The sequence below is a fragment of the Bubalus kerabau genome, chromosome 4 (assembly GCF_029407905.1).
Source record: "Bubalus kerabau isolate K-KA32 ecotype Philippines breed swamp buffalo chromosome 4, PCC_UOA_SB_1v2, whole genome shotgun sequence".
Lineage (NCBI taxonomy): Eukaryota > Metazoa > Chordata > Mammalia > Artiodactyla > Bovidae > Bubalus > Bubalus kerabau.
This window is the reverse complement of record NC_073627.1, coordinates 94,169,249-94,183,478: the sequence shown is the minus strand read 5'-3', so window position 1 is coordinate 94,183,478 and position 14,230 is coordinate 94,169,249. Positions and strand designations below refer to the sequence as shown.

The 14,230-nt window shown below is 38.1% G+C and overlaps 1 protein-coding gene across 20 annotated transcripts in view; it reads left to right on the top strand.

Annotated features, from left to right (window-relative positions):
- The window catches only part of CCDC171 (coiled-coil domain containing 171), a 341,946-nt gene that overhangs the window by 116,184 nt on the left and 211,532 nt on the right, over nt 1–14,230 (top strand). For all 20 annotated transcript variants that reach the window (XR_008713515.1, XM_055578017.1, XM_055578008.1 and 17 more), the window contains 3 exons: nt 9,196–9,302; nt 11,156–11,245; nt 12,083–12,283. Coding sequence is in view for 19 of the 20 variants with exons in the window: in XM_055578017.1 (XP_055433992.1) it covers nt 9,196–9,302; nt 11,156–11,245; nt 12,083–12,283 (398 nt within the window). In the remaining variant the exon portion in view is untranslated. The remainder of the gene's footprint in view (nt 1–9,195; nt 9,303–11,155; nt 11,246–12,082; nt 12,284–14,230) is intronic.

The following is a 14,230-nucleotide window of genomic DNA, read 5'->3' as shown; positions in this document are numbered from 1 at the left end:
GACAGTGCCAGAGAATATACAAACTACCATACAGTTGCATTCATTTCACATGCTAGCAGGGTTATGCTCAAACTCCTTCAACCTAGGCTTTAGTAGTACATGAACCAAGAACTTACAGATGTACACGCTGGGTTTAGAAAAGGCAGAGGAACCAGAGATCAAATTGCCAACACTTATTGGATCATAGAGAAAGCAAAGGAATTCCAGAAAAGCATATACTGCTTCATTGACTACTCTAAAGCTTTTGGCTGTTTGGATCACAACAAACTATGAAAAATTCCTAAAGAGATGGAAATACCAGACCACCTTACCTATCTCCTGAGAAACCTGTATGTGGATCAAGTAGCAACATTTAGAATCAGACATGGACCAGCAATCTGGTTCAAAATTGGGAAAGGAGTATGACAAGGCTGTATATCGTCACCGTGCTTATTTAACTTCTGTGCAGAGTACGTCATGGGAAAGCTGGGCTGGATGAAGCACAAGCTGGAATCAAGATTGCTAAGAGAAATATGCACAACTTCAGATATATAGATGATACCACTCCAATGACAGAAGGCAAAGAGGAACTAAAGAGCCTCTTTAGTTGATGAGGGTGAGGGTGAAAGAGGAGAATGAAAAAACTGGCTCGAAACTCAACATCCAAAAAACTAAGATCATGGCATCCAGCCCCATCATTTCATGGCAAATAGAAGGGGAAAAAGTGGAAAGAGTGACAGCTTTTATTTTCTTAGGCTCCAAAATCACTGCAGATGGTGACTGTGACCATGAAATTAAGACACTTGCTCCTTGGAAGAAAAGCTATGACAAACCTAAACAGTGTATTAAAAAGTGGAGACATCTCCTTCCCAACAAAGGTGCTTTGGATCATAGAGAAAACCATAGTCAACCATAGTCAAAGCTATGGTTTTCTCAGTATTCATGTACACATGTGAGAGTTGAACCATAAAGAAGGCTGAGCACTGAAGAATTGATGCTTTCAAATTATGGTACCAGAGAGGACTTTTGAGAGTCCCTGGGACTACAAGGAGATCAGACCAGTCAATCCTAAAGGAAATCAATCCTGAATATTCATTGGAAGGACTGATGCCAAAGCAGAAGCTCCAGTGCTTTGGCCATCTAATGGGAAGAACCGACTCACTGGAGAAGACCTGGATGCTGAGAAAGATTGAAGGCAGGGGGAGAAAGAGGTGACAGAGGCTGAGATGGCTGGATGGTATCACTGACTCAGTGGGCATGAGTTTGAGCAGTCTTTGGGAGATAGTGAAGGAGAGGGAAGTCTGGCATGCTGCAGTCCATTATGTCACAAAGAGTTGGACATGGCTTAATGACTGAACAACAACAAGACTCCATTATTACGTATTTGTCACATTTTATCTATCAATTTATCTGTTGATGGACCTTTGGGTTGCTTCCATCTCTTGGCTGTTTTGAGTAGTGCTGTTATTAACATGGGTATAGAAATATCTCTACCAGGCTCTGCTTTCAGTTCCTTTGGATATGCAGAAGTGGGATTGTTTGTCCATTAACTTTTTAAATAACTTTTTTGGTCACACCATGTCACACATGGTGACATGTACAATCTTAGTTCCGTGACCAAGGATTGAACCCAGTGAGTTCTATGTAAATGAGCCCATTTCCATAGTACTTAATTTGCTATGAAATGAGTTCCTTGGTCAGAAGCAATGCTATGGGATACATGATGGTGAATAAGACATTTTGTAAATTCGTGGATGACAATTTCAGCAGAAATATTGTGATCAGGGAAGGAAAATGCCTTTCTAGAGTAAGTGTCTAGTAAGAATGAGTATTGCTTATTCCATGATGGAAATGACTTAGTATAATCAGCTTGCCATCAGGTAGATGGCTGGTGCCAGTCAGGAGTGGTGGCATATCATGGATTCAGTGTTTGTCTTTGGTATCGATAGAGCTGGCACTTAGCAGGAATTGTAATCCTGACAGCCTTGGCGAGTGAAGATCCATGCTGCCAAGCCCATGCCTTCCCTCTGCTCTTGCTGCTGTGACTCCTGGGTTGTAGGGGTGACAAAGATGAGCAGGGAGAAAAGTGACTGGGAAAATATGCTAGCTGACACCCACAACCAGTCCATTCTGAAGGAGATCAGCCCTGGGATTTCTTTGGAAGGAATGATGCTGAAGCTGAAATTCCAGTACTTTGGCCACCTCATGCGAAGAGTTGACTCATTGGAAAAGACTGGGGACGACAGAGGATGAGATGGCTGGATGGCATCACTGACTCGATGGACATGAGTCTCAGTGAACTCCGGGAGTTGATGATGGACAGGGAGGCCTGGCGTGCTGCGATTCATGGGGTCGCAAAGAGTCAGACACGACTGAGCGACTGATCTGATCTGATCTGATCTGACACCCACAGAATACTTCATTTTGTCCTCCTGATTATTAAGATCCTCCTCCACCTCAGTTGATCAGGGCATAGTGCCCATCTTAAGAGGTCTGTCCACGCACTTGTTCAGACCACCTTGGGACCGGTTTTCCTATCATCTTTTGGAGTCCCTGACCATTCAGCCAATCTGCTAGCTACTACCTCCAGATTAGTGTATATTTGTGCCTTTGATCATCTCTCATTCCAGACAAAATGATAGTCAGGTCCAGTACTTGAAGTTTTGCATACTGGGGGGATTTTTGCTTCATCAGCATCCATCAAGGCCACCCTTGAATAGGGCTGTCTTGATGCAGCTGTCTACTTTTTTTTTTAAGTTAATTAATTTCTGGCTGCACTCTGAGTCTGCATTGTTGCACGAAGTCTCTTTCTAGTTGTAGCTAGTGGGGGCTGCTCTTTAGTTACAGTGTGTGGACTTCATATTATGGTGGCTTCTCTTGTTGCAGAGCTTGGGCTCTAGAGTGCAGACTCAGTAGTTGTGGCATATAGGCTTCACAGCATGTGGGATCTTCCTGGACCAGGGATTGAAGATATGTCCCTTGCATTGGCAGGCAGATTCTTAACCACTGGACCACCAGGGAAGTCCAATACTTTTGAGTAATATCAGCATATCATACAGAAAGATCTATATAACAAGCCCATTCTCTTCACCCCGTCCCCCCACCCCCGACATTAGTCAACTGGTTATCGGGAACTTGTCCACAGGTTCAGGATATAGGTTAAGACAGAAGAAGCAATGTAACAACAATAGGAAATCTGGATTACTTATTCATGCAGCTTGCTTGTGCCTGCAAGATTTGTTTGAACCCAGTTTTGTATATTGGAGAACGCAATGGCACCCCACTCCAGTACTCTTGCCTGGAAAATCCCATGGACGGAAGAGCCTGTGGGCTGCGGTCCATGGGGTCGCTAAGAGTCGGACACAACTGAGCGACTTCACTTTCACTTTTCACTTTCATGCATTGGAGAAGGAAATGGCAACTCACTCCAGTGTTCTTGCCTGGAGAATCCCAGGGACGGGGGAGCCTGGTGGGCTGCTGTCTCTGGGGTCGCACAGAGTCGGACACGACTGAAGCGACTTAGCAGTAGCAGCAGTTTTGTATATACCACCTTCGTTTGAGATAGAGTGCTATCATGAATGCTCAAATTAATGGGGTTGATGGATCTGACAGTAACCATTTTATCGTGGACAACTCAGGTCACATGCTAAATTGGGGAGTGTGAATGCAGTGTCTGCTAAGGACCAGTAGTGAGTCAAAAGCTGATTTTCAAGAGAATACTTATCTGTAGAGGATGGCTTGCTTTTTTCCCAAATTCTAAAAGCTTATACTATCATTCGCCTGTAAGGACCTGCCAAACTTGGCCTGCTTAAACTCAAGCCGTCAGAATAATATCATCAACTTGGTAGAGAATGAAGTGGAACACTTGATGTCTTCCGGAATGGAGAGCTGATAGAGATTTCTATACACTGGATTATGCTAGAGTTGATGTGGTTCTGAGGTAGGGTCGTGAGGGTAGATTGCTGGTCCTGCAAGCAGAAAGAAACTGTTTTGGTGGTTTTTATTAAAAGGATTGAAGAAATAGCCTCATTCCAGTTTCCAGGAAATGGATTGATTTACTCCAACAATGAAACTACATCTGTAACTGCAGCTGTGATTGGAATCACGTGTGATTATGCTTTCAGTAATTCACTGTCATTTCTTAGGACCCATCTGTACTCTGCACTAGCCAGATAGATGAGTTGAATGCTGATGTGGTTGGAATCACCACCCTTTATCATCTTTCACAGAGGCACTAACCTCTGCAGTCTCTCTAGGAATGTGGCTTTACTTTTGATTTACTATTTGGGTAGATCAGAGTTTTGGTGACTTCCACTTACTTTTTTTCCTGTTTTCCTCTGTTAGCTCCTCATTCCGTGGGTCAGGTAACTAATATGGGCATTGTGCCAGTTTCTGCATTTGTCTTTGATAACAACGCAGTCCGAAGTGGGAAAACAACTGTGTGGGTTCACCTTGGGCCCACTGAAGCTAGACTTTAACCGAAGCTTTCTTGTATAAGCTCCTCTCCTAACTAGTGAACCACAGTAGCTTATTAGCTCTCCAGGAATTAGAGTCAGTTCCAATCCAGTGTCCAGTTATCCGAGGTATGTGTAATTCCCCTTCCCCAGTACACGGTCACCCTGCTAAATGGTTGCATGTTTCTTGGAAGAAGGCTAGGAGATAGATTTGCAGTATGATCTTTTTGCACAGAATAGTTCGGGTTCCTAAAGGGGATCTACTGGCACTGGGTCTGTGTACAAAGTCAAGTCAGAATTGGTTGAGGGCCAAGATGTCTTTTGTATAGATTTAACTTCTACTTCTGGTAATCAGACCCAGAACTTTTCTGGCTTTTCATCTTTTTTTTTTTTAATTGATTTTTTTTTTTATTTTATTTTTAAACTTTACAATATTGTATTGGTTTTGCCATATATCAACATGAATCCACCACAGGTATACATGTGTTCCCCATCCTGAACCCTCCTTCCTCCTCCCTCCCTGTACCATCCCTCTGGGTCGTCCCAGTGCACCAGCCCCAAGAATCCAATATCATGCATCAAACCTGGACTGGCGATTCGTTTCATATATGATATCATACATGTTTCAATGCCATTCTCCCAAATCGTCCCACCCTCTCCCTCTCCCACAGAGTCTTAGATGTCCATCAGCAGATGAATGGATAAGAAAGCTGTGGTACAGATACACAATGGAGTATTACTCAGCCATTAAAAAGAATACATTTGAATCAGTTCTAATGAGGTGGATGAAACTGGAGCCTGTTATACAGAGTGAAGTAAGCCAGAAAGAAAAACACCAATACAGTATACTAACACATATATATGGAATTTAGAAAGATGGTAACAATAACCTTGTATACGAGAACATTTCTACTTATACGAGTCGAGTAACATTCAAGTAGAGCGCCTATCTGTTTTAGTCCCAGGAATATTGTGATCAGTAGCCAATGCTAGTGATCTCTGTGGGTAAAACCATTTTATTACTTCGAATCCACTGCCCGTTATGATAACCATATCCATTTTGTCACTGCAAGTTGAGGCCACCACTTGACCTTATCACTTGAGATTCCAAGATCTTCTCTGAACCTAGCCTGGTGGCATCATTTTCCACTGTTACCCATGGCTCTCCAGCTACTGCGCCTAGATGCCCACCAGGCTACAGAGCTCATCAAGGATGCTCAGCCCCTCCCCCACCCCACAACACATTTGTTAAACCTTGGTAAAGGAGGTATTTTTTGAACTCTTCCTGGGGACATAGTGGGTGGGTGAGTAGGACTTACATAATAAATACTGTCTGTATGTGAGGGAAGTTATAAGCCATTTTTTTTTAACTCCAGGATGGGAACCAATGTTTGCAAGATAATGAAGATGTTTATGATCTCAGTAAATAAGATGAGTTAATATATGGAATGTAGTCTGAGCTTGTAAAATATAACTGCCAACAAAATGTTTATATTCAGTGCTTTTAGAATGAAAAAGGGATTTTCTTAGTCATAACTGTATTAAATATTTAGATTTTCTCAGGTGAAAAACCCATTTTAATATTATTTTCTGTGTTTTACTACATGATTAAAAATCAGTATTAAACAACAGGGTTTTATTTTCTTTTTTTCTATTCTGAGGATGAATATGACTATTCCTGTTCTATAGTAGATAGAGTCTTTTATTTTATATTCTGTCCATTTCTTTTTTAAAAAATACTTTTATTTATTTATTTATTTTTGGCGTTCTTGGGTCTTCATTGCTGCACAGGCTGTTTTCTAGTTGCGGCGAGCGGGGGTTACTCCTAGGTTACTTTCTAGCTCTCTCTTCTCACCACTACTGGTGAGTGGTACATAGGCTTCTCATTGCAGGGGCTTCTCTTGTTGCAGAGCATGGGCTCTAGGGTGTGTGGGCTCAGTAGTTGTGGTTTGCAGGCTCTAGGACACAGGCTCAATAGTTGTGGTGTATGGGCTTAGTTGTTACGTGGTATGTGGGATCTTCCTGGATCAGGGATCAAACTTGTGTCTCCTGCATTGACAGGCAGATTCTTTACCACTGAGCCACCTAGGAAGTCCTGTCCATTATTTCTTAATAATTGAGGTCTTGCAGGATACTGAAGTAAATAGAATGGTTGACAAGGTGGAGGAAATAGACTTACCTCAGTCATTATAATTTACTGTTTCTTCTGTGGAACTGTAGGTTACTGAGATGATAGATAACACCATCCAGAAAAACAGTGGTTTATTTGAGTCATGTAAAAATATTTAGTTTTTCAGATTGTTCAAAAGGGAACATTTAAATGGAAGGTTTGGACCCTTTCCTTCCATCTCAGTCCGTTCTGTGGGCTACTAATTCAAGGAAAAGCTATGTCAAGGTGAACCCGGACTTGACCTTGGAGAAGAAAAGGGCAACCTACTCCACTGTTCTTGCCTGGAGAATCCCATGGACAGAGGAGCCCAGCAGCCTACAGTTCATGGGGTCACAAAGAGTCGGACATGACTGAGCACCCAGACTTGAAACCTACTTAAAAGTGAGAAAGAGATTGAGACAGGCAGCAGTGACGTGAAAGTACAGGCTGGCACCCGTGTGAAGAGACATACGCGGACAGGGACAAGGACAGAGGAACTAAGAAGATTTTGAGTTGGCGTAATGGTACTATAAATGGTTGTGACACATGCTGTTCTTCATTTGCACTTGGACGTTTGTAAAGCCATTTATGACTACTGTTAGAATTTTACTGTATTTGTTTATTTATTACTGTTCTTTATCTGTGAGTTTTTAGTCCTTTCACTGGTAGGATAGTTCAGTAGTTTATTGTTTGGGGTGCCAATAGTGCAGTGATTAGGGCATTATTAGGTTGAATCGCATTTTAGTCAGTAAGCTCCTGGGTCCTTTCTTTTTGCTGTGAACACTTTGTCGTGTGAAGGTACCAGTAAGTACTTCTTTTTATAAAGAAGGTGGCCGGGACTTAAAGCATACTTTTCACCTCATTTGAACTTTATTGTGAAAGCATTTTCAGGCAGAGAGACTTTATTGTATGTAGAATATAAGATTTGCATGGGTCAGTAAGGAGAGGGCATTTTGTCCCCTTATCCCTCAACAACCATATTATGGTGATTTTATTCTTCTGGATTTCTAACAGCAAGTTTTCTCCCTTATTGTATAAGCTAACAGATTTCCCGGGTGTCCTTGAATGATTTATTCATGGCCTACTTGTGTAGTAGCAAAAGAAAAGAATTATACATTACATTTTTTTTTTTAATCTTGCGCAAGAGAGCAATTTAAAAAAAATATATTTGGTAAGACCTCTAATAAAATTTTTAATGAGTTGTCTCTCCAACTCACAGTCATTCCGAAGAGTACTGTCTCCTTCATTTTCATGGCTGAGGGCACTGTCTTCTTTTTTTCCCCTCTCGCTGGGATATGTGTCGTTTCCATATTACTTTTGGTTTTTCAGTTAATTATTATTCTTTTCTTTAATAAAATTTAAGGTGTACCCATACTTCAGATAGTGTTTACATTATACTTTGGTGAATGTAATGTTTATTAATATTTTGTTCAAAATTAAAATAATAATTATCATTAATACTCTGAGGTAAATAAAGTTGTTCTGTTATTAACCAAAGACTTTCCCCCCTTTACTCATCCTTTCTTTCCTTTGTTACTGCCTTCTTTCCTCCCCTCCCTAAAGTTCCAGCAACTAAATGCTTGAGGAATGGACGAATGAGCTTGTGTAATTGTTTACTGTCTCATCTCTTCTTTTCAGATGGTAAATCCCATAAGAACAGACTCCACCACTCTTGTTCACCTCTGTTTGCCTAATGTCTAGGATTAGTACACAGCAGGAATACATTCACGCGTTGAATTAGTTGAATGAATGAATCAGTGAATAATAAAAAAGTTATTATGAATGCTTCTTATCTATATTAATATTTAGATTATAAAATATGAGAGGGAGATTATTATACTTTTAGTATGTTTTAAAATTTGCTACTTATTTTTTTACACTTTATGAGTAATACAATAAGCAGTTTAAAGTAGTTTTTGAAACTAAACTTTTGATGATTTGGATTAATATTTTAAACTGCATTTAACCATGTGACCTTGATTAACTCAACTAACTTATGTCCTAGCTAAATTAAAATAGTTTGAGGGCATAATGTGGAAATACATTTTTACAATGGGTATCAGTTTTAAGAGTTTTAATTGAAACATGATGTGGGCCTATGTAGATAGTAATAGCATTTTTATAATTTATTTCAAATTGTAACTTGAGAATTTTAAGGATTGAAGAATATCATTTCTAAGCATAACAGAAAATTATGTTCTCTTGGGTTCAGAAATTATTGGTTGAGAAAAATAGGCCTGACTTATCAGCAACACAGGGACCAAAGTAAGTATATTTAACTCTCCCAAACAGTGTTTAGTATAGACTGTTTATTTAATTGTTGGATGACAGGTATGTACAAATACTATAGTTCCTTTGGAAATGGGGGAAAAAGAAAAAAGAAAAAAAGATCTTACTACAAACTACAGGGTGGACTTAGGTACAAAGTAGCCATAAATTTGTATTTGATATATTATGAACTTAATTTGACCACTTGTTTAGAAATTGATTACTACTTGGCTATGCAGCAGTGTACTTAGAAGAATGAGTCTACTCATGTATCATGATGTCTTTTCAGCTGACTGTTCTCTTTGTGACTTTAATGGTATATTTTCATTCTATATTTTTCTGTAGGCATCCACAAGGACAAAGATAAACCTCCGAGCTTCTCTGTTGTCCTTGAGACTTTGAGACGCACCTTGACAGATTACCAGAACAAGCTGGAAGAGGCATCTAATGAGGTAACACTTGCGCTGCTCGGCCCCACACACATAGCCTTCGGCCTGCAGCAGCACGTATCACTCGCTTGGTACAAGGGTCAAAAAGATTGCGAATGTTGATTTGACAGCCTCCCCGATAAAAAAATAATAAGTTGTCTGTCACTGTTTTCTCTGTAAGTGTGGCCTAAAGTCAGGTCTCACTTGTGTTTCTGTAACTCTTCTGTCACACTGCTATTTTCGGAGTTCTAAAGACTGTCACTTCTTGGTCTTCTTAATTTATCTTTTAATTTAATAAAAAAGCTGTGCAACTCAGTTAATATAATATTTAAATGTTAATGTGTTTTCATGAGATTTGGAATAGGTAGTGGACATTTAGGGCTTGTCAATATTTTGGCTTAAGAGTTCTACAAATTGTAGAGATCTTACTGAAAAAGAAAGAAATTAGTTTGCATTCTCTAAAGGGAGTGAGTGTTAGAAGTTTTTTAAAAACAAATATCTGCTTGATGTAGCCTGGAGGTTTTGGTTTCCTGATTGAAAAAACTCATGCTTCTATTTTCTCTCTTTTTTTTAATTTACTTATTTTAAATGGAGGCTAATTACTTTACAGTATTGTAGTGTTTTTTGCCATACATTGACATGAATCAGCCATGGGTGTACATGTTATCTTCTCTTTTGTATTGTTTAATTTGTGGATTGATAATTTTCTTGGGTATTAAAATGTTTTATGAACTTGTGCTTTAAAAATTTAAGAGTTTATTTAGTTACATCTTATCAAATTAGAAAATATGAAATAACCACGTTAAACACAGTTAGTAAAACAACAGACAGTTTTTCTAACTGAAGACAAGTTACAAAACCTGTAATTTAGTATCTATCCCTCTGTGTTTATCTGTTTGTTTCATGTAATACAAAGGCCGTGAAACCCTTATATTTCCCATTTCAAAAGAGCCATATTTTACTTTAGTTTGTTAAGGTGAAGAAAGAAGGAAAAGTGAGTTTTCTTAATGCCTTCTGTAATTGTTCAAAAGGCTTAAAAGAAAGTGACCACTGGAATAATTAACTTTCTATAAAGAGCAAACATTGCCATCTTTCCCAGTGAGACAAGACAACCTGTATTGTTAGTAGTTTATGCACCTCTTCTGAGGCCTAGGTCTGGAAGCTGCAGGGTAAGTAGGAACATATTACCCACAGAGAATTGTTATTTGGGAGGATGAATGTCACATGATCTTCAGCGCAGTTGAAAAGTCGACTCAGCAGGCTTTGGCTTAGTAATGCGCTTTGTTGTGAACCAGTGCCAGAGACAGCAGTGGGGAGACCAAGGGGGTGGCTGCAAAGGAAGCAAAAAGAGCAGTCTGACAGAAAGAAGAATGAACTGTCAAAGAAAATAAATCACAAGCGGAGCAGGACCAACTGATGACCTGCCACAAGCCTTCCCAGTAGGGCTGCATGTGACCGACCCTGAGGTTGTCATATGGAGCGAGAGACCTGCGGATACCCTCACGATGTAGAAAGAACAGTCTTCTGCTCTGTCCTTTCTTCTTTCCATATAGATGCCATTGCTTCTGGCATGTTGGTCCTGTAGGATTTTAAAAATAAAGTTATATTTGTTTACAGTAAGAATGGAATCCTTTATCCAGATAGCTGGTAAAAACACAACAATATCACTGACATTTTAAGCTTGAATGCTTGCTTTTCTTTTTAGCATGGGAACTTGTGACAGAAATTACATAGTTAACCAAAAGAAATACATTTTTAAGATTAAATTACTATCAAAAATTTGTATTTAATAATTGCATAAAAATTTAAAGGTTAGCTTTTGAGTTATCCACCCTTGGAAAATATTTTAAAAGTTACTCACATTTGTTTTTCATCAGCTAAGCAACATGAATAATGCTAAGGAAAAGGCATCGAATGAGCTTGACTCTACCAAACAGAAGATAGAATCTCACACTAAAAATATAAAGGTATTATAATTTAGAATAACTTTTTCCTGTTGTGTTAAGAAACTCACATAGTTATCTAGGGAATATTTTTAAGGAGAGCTATACGAAAATATATCTTCCTATTTTTTATTAAGTAGGTCTAGATACAGCTTAAATTTTTTTTATTGTTGATCAAAATAAGAATGATTTTTCATTAAAAAAACTTTATTGGAAATTGTTTTGGTTCAAGGAAAAATTCATTTTCCAGATTTAATGATAGTACCATAGATTCAAAAATTGTTTTAAGATTTGATGTCCAGCCTTAGATCCACAGTCAACATATTTTATGTAAGCACATTAGTGCTTGGAGTCAGTTTTCATAATTTTGGAGTGGAGTCATTGTTTTAAGTACATAATGCCTAGTAGTGGGCTGAGACCACACCTAGCTAAGGTCCAGGACAACCGTTTATTTTTTGTGCTGCTTTTATGTACTACATCTTTGCAAAATTACACTAAGGCAACTCTCAGAGTTGGAATTTTTTGGTGTGGGTTCATGTTGTTTGTCATGGATGTACTTGAATGAAATCTGTTAAGGGTAAGGACTGAAAAATGAAGCAGAATTTTATGTCACGTATTTTAGATTTCTACTGGAATTTGAAATATCATTGGGAAGTAAATGTTCTTATAGTAAATGTAGGAGATTTATTTTTTAAATGTTATTTGAAAGTTTTTGAGCCACCAATTTTTTTTTTTTTTTTTTAATAATGAGCTGAAAGGAAAACCCTTGTAAAGAGCTTTTTGGAATAAGTTATTTGATTAACATTTTATATTTAAGTGTTATAATCTTCCCACCATCTTTTTGTTTGGTGTCTCCAACAGGACCTTCAGGATAAGCTGGCAGATGTCAGTAAAGAGTTAAGTCATTTACGCACTAAATGTGCAGACAGAGAGGCTCTAATAAACACTCTGAAAGTGGAACTGCAGAATGTGCTGCACTGTTGGGAGAAAGAAAAGGCGCGAGCAGCCCAATCTGAGAGTGAACTTCAGAAGCTTTCCCAGGCTTTCCATAAGGATGCTGAGGTATTACCTGAGACAAGAGGACTGTCAGGAAGGCCTCGCACTAATCTCACTTTTAGAAATTTACATCTATCAAGTGGGTCTTCTTGTTTAATTCAAAAAATTCTTCTCAGCTATTTTGAAGTGTTCATGCCAGCTGCCAAACCAGCCATTCCATTACTCTTGTATGATACAATTTTGTGAGAGAAATAAAGTAGTTTAACTGTTTTACCATTTGTACAAGTTGTTTTCTCTATTAGAACATACTATCTCAAGCAGCTATGCTCCTAACAGTCTTGTGTGTCAGTGACAAAATAATTTTTTTATTTCAGTAGTTTAGTAGCCTGATATGGTGGAAAGAATCTTTTTTGTAACCTGAAAGAACTGACTTGGGTAGAGGTACTTCTGTTTACAAACTGTGAATGTGGACAAGCCACATGGTTTGGTCTCTCCACATCTTTGCTTCCTTATTTGCAAAACAGGAATAATATCTACTTCAATAGACAGTTGCCTTATTTTTTATAATTGTAAGATACTAATCAAAATTTAGAAAAATACAAGTCTCACACAGTTAAAAAGTTTATTTGGATGTCCTTGGGGGTTGCCTATCCATGTTAATTTATTAATGACTTCTTAAAATATTATGACAGACTCTTCCATACTGTATGAGCCTGTGTGAGTAGAATTGTAATCTTATATTTTCTTTTACCCATGGGACATAGAGCTAGTCTAGCTAGCGTGGAGCTAGTTTATCTGAGTCGTCTTGCATATTGAGTTCATTACTCGAACAAATATGAACACGAATGCCAAGAGAGTAAAAAGGAAACATTCTTCCCACTCTTCTTACAGTCTGGGATTTAAATTGTGTCCACATGAAGGGGCTGGAATTGTTCTACACATCAGATAATGATTAAAGTAAAGGAAACTAGAAGGCTGACTGTATTGTAAAGTCAGCATGTCTACAGGATTGTGGTTGGGTTCAACATGTGTGAATTGATTTTGGATCTTGAGATTCTCTTTTCACGCCAAATGGATGATTGTCATGCATGGTTCATCACAGCCCAAGCAAAAAGGACATGATGGCGACACAGTGAATTACCCTTTAGGAAGAACTCGATCACTTGGCAAAATGCGGAGAGGGAAGATTGTTAGTGCCTGAGTATTATGTTTGGTTAGTTATATTTAATAAGATTTTTGAATGTCTCAATTTAGTTGAAAATGCAAAAGACATCTTTAATTGCTTAAAAATAAAAATATATAGCATTGTTATAAAGATTCTTCCTATATCTTAATTCAAGTTGTGGCTATAGCTATATATTCAAATTTTTTGGGGGGTTTTAAATTGTTATATTTGGAAAAAAATCTCAGATGACATATAGAGAGAATGAAAGATATGTATTTTTATATATATTGGAAACTTTCACCACAGCTTCTAACTACAATACGTTTACATATGCTACATTCAGTTCTTATCTGGAAAATTAGAATTCCTATTTTTTAAATAGAAATTTAAAATTCCTTTTAAAGGTTTTCCTGTTGGTCTGTTAAAAAACCTTGAGAGAACTTATTTTATCTACCTAAAATGCTCATTTTGCAGCCTCACAATTACCTTTTCTTGAGTTCCATTCTTTGACTTTAAGGATAAAAATGTTTTATAGCAAGAGCAGTTTGGCATTTTAGTAAGTAAATTCCCTTTTTGTGTTCAAGATGGAAATCAGCTTTTTAATGAATTCTATAGTATAGTGTTTCTAGGTCATTAAACAATGGATGGTTTAGCTACAAAAGCAATATAATTTGAAAGAATTTTTTTACGTATTTTTAATTGAACAGTTTTAAAGCATATCTTGGGCAGCTACGTCCTTTCTTTTTTTTTTTTGGACTGCTAAGTTTGTGATATTTAAACACCAATAAATGCCCAGTTTGCCAAGTATGGTATAAACTTCTAAGTGGGGGAAAAATAATGAGCCTATC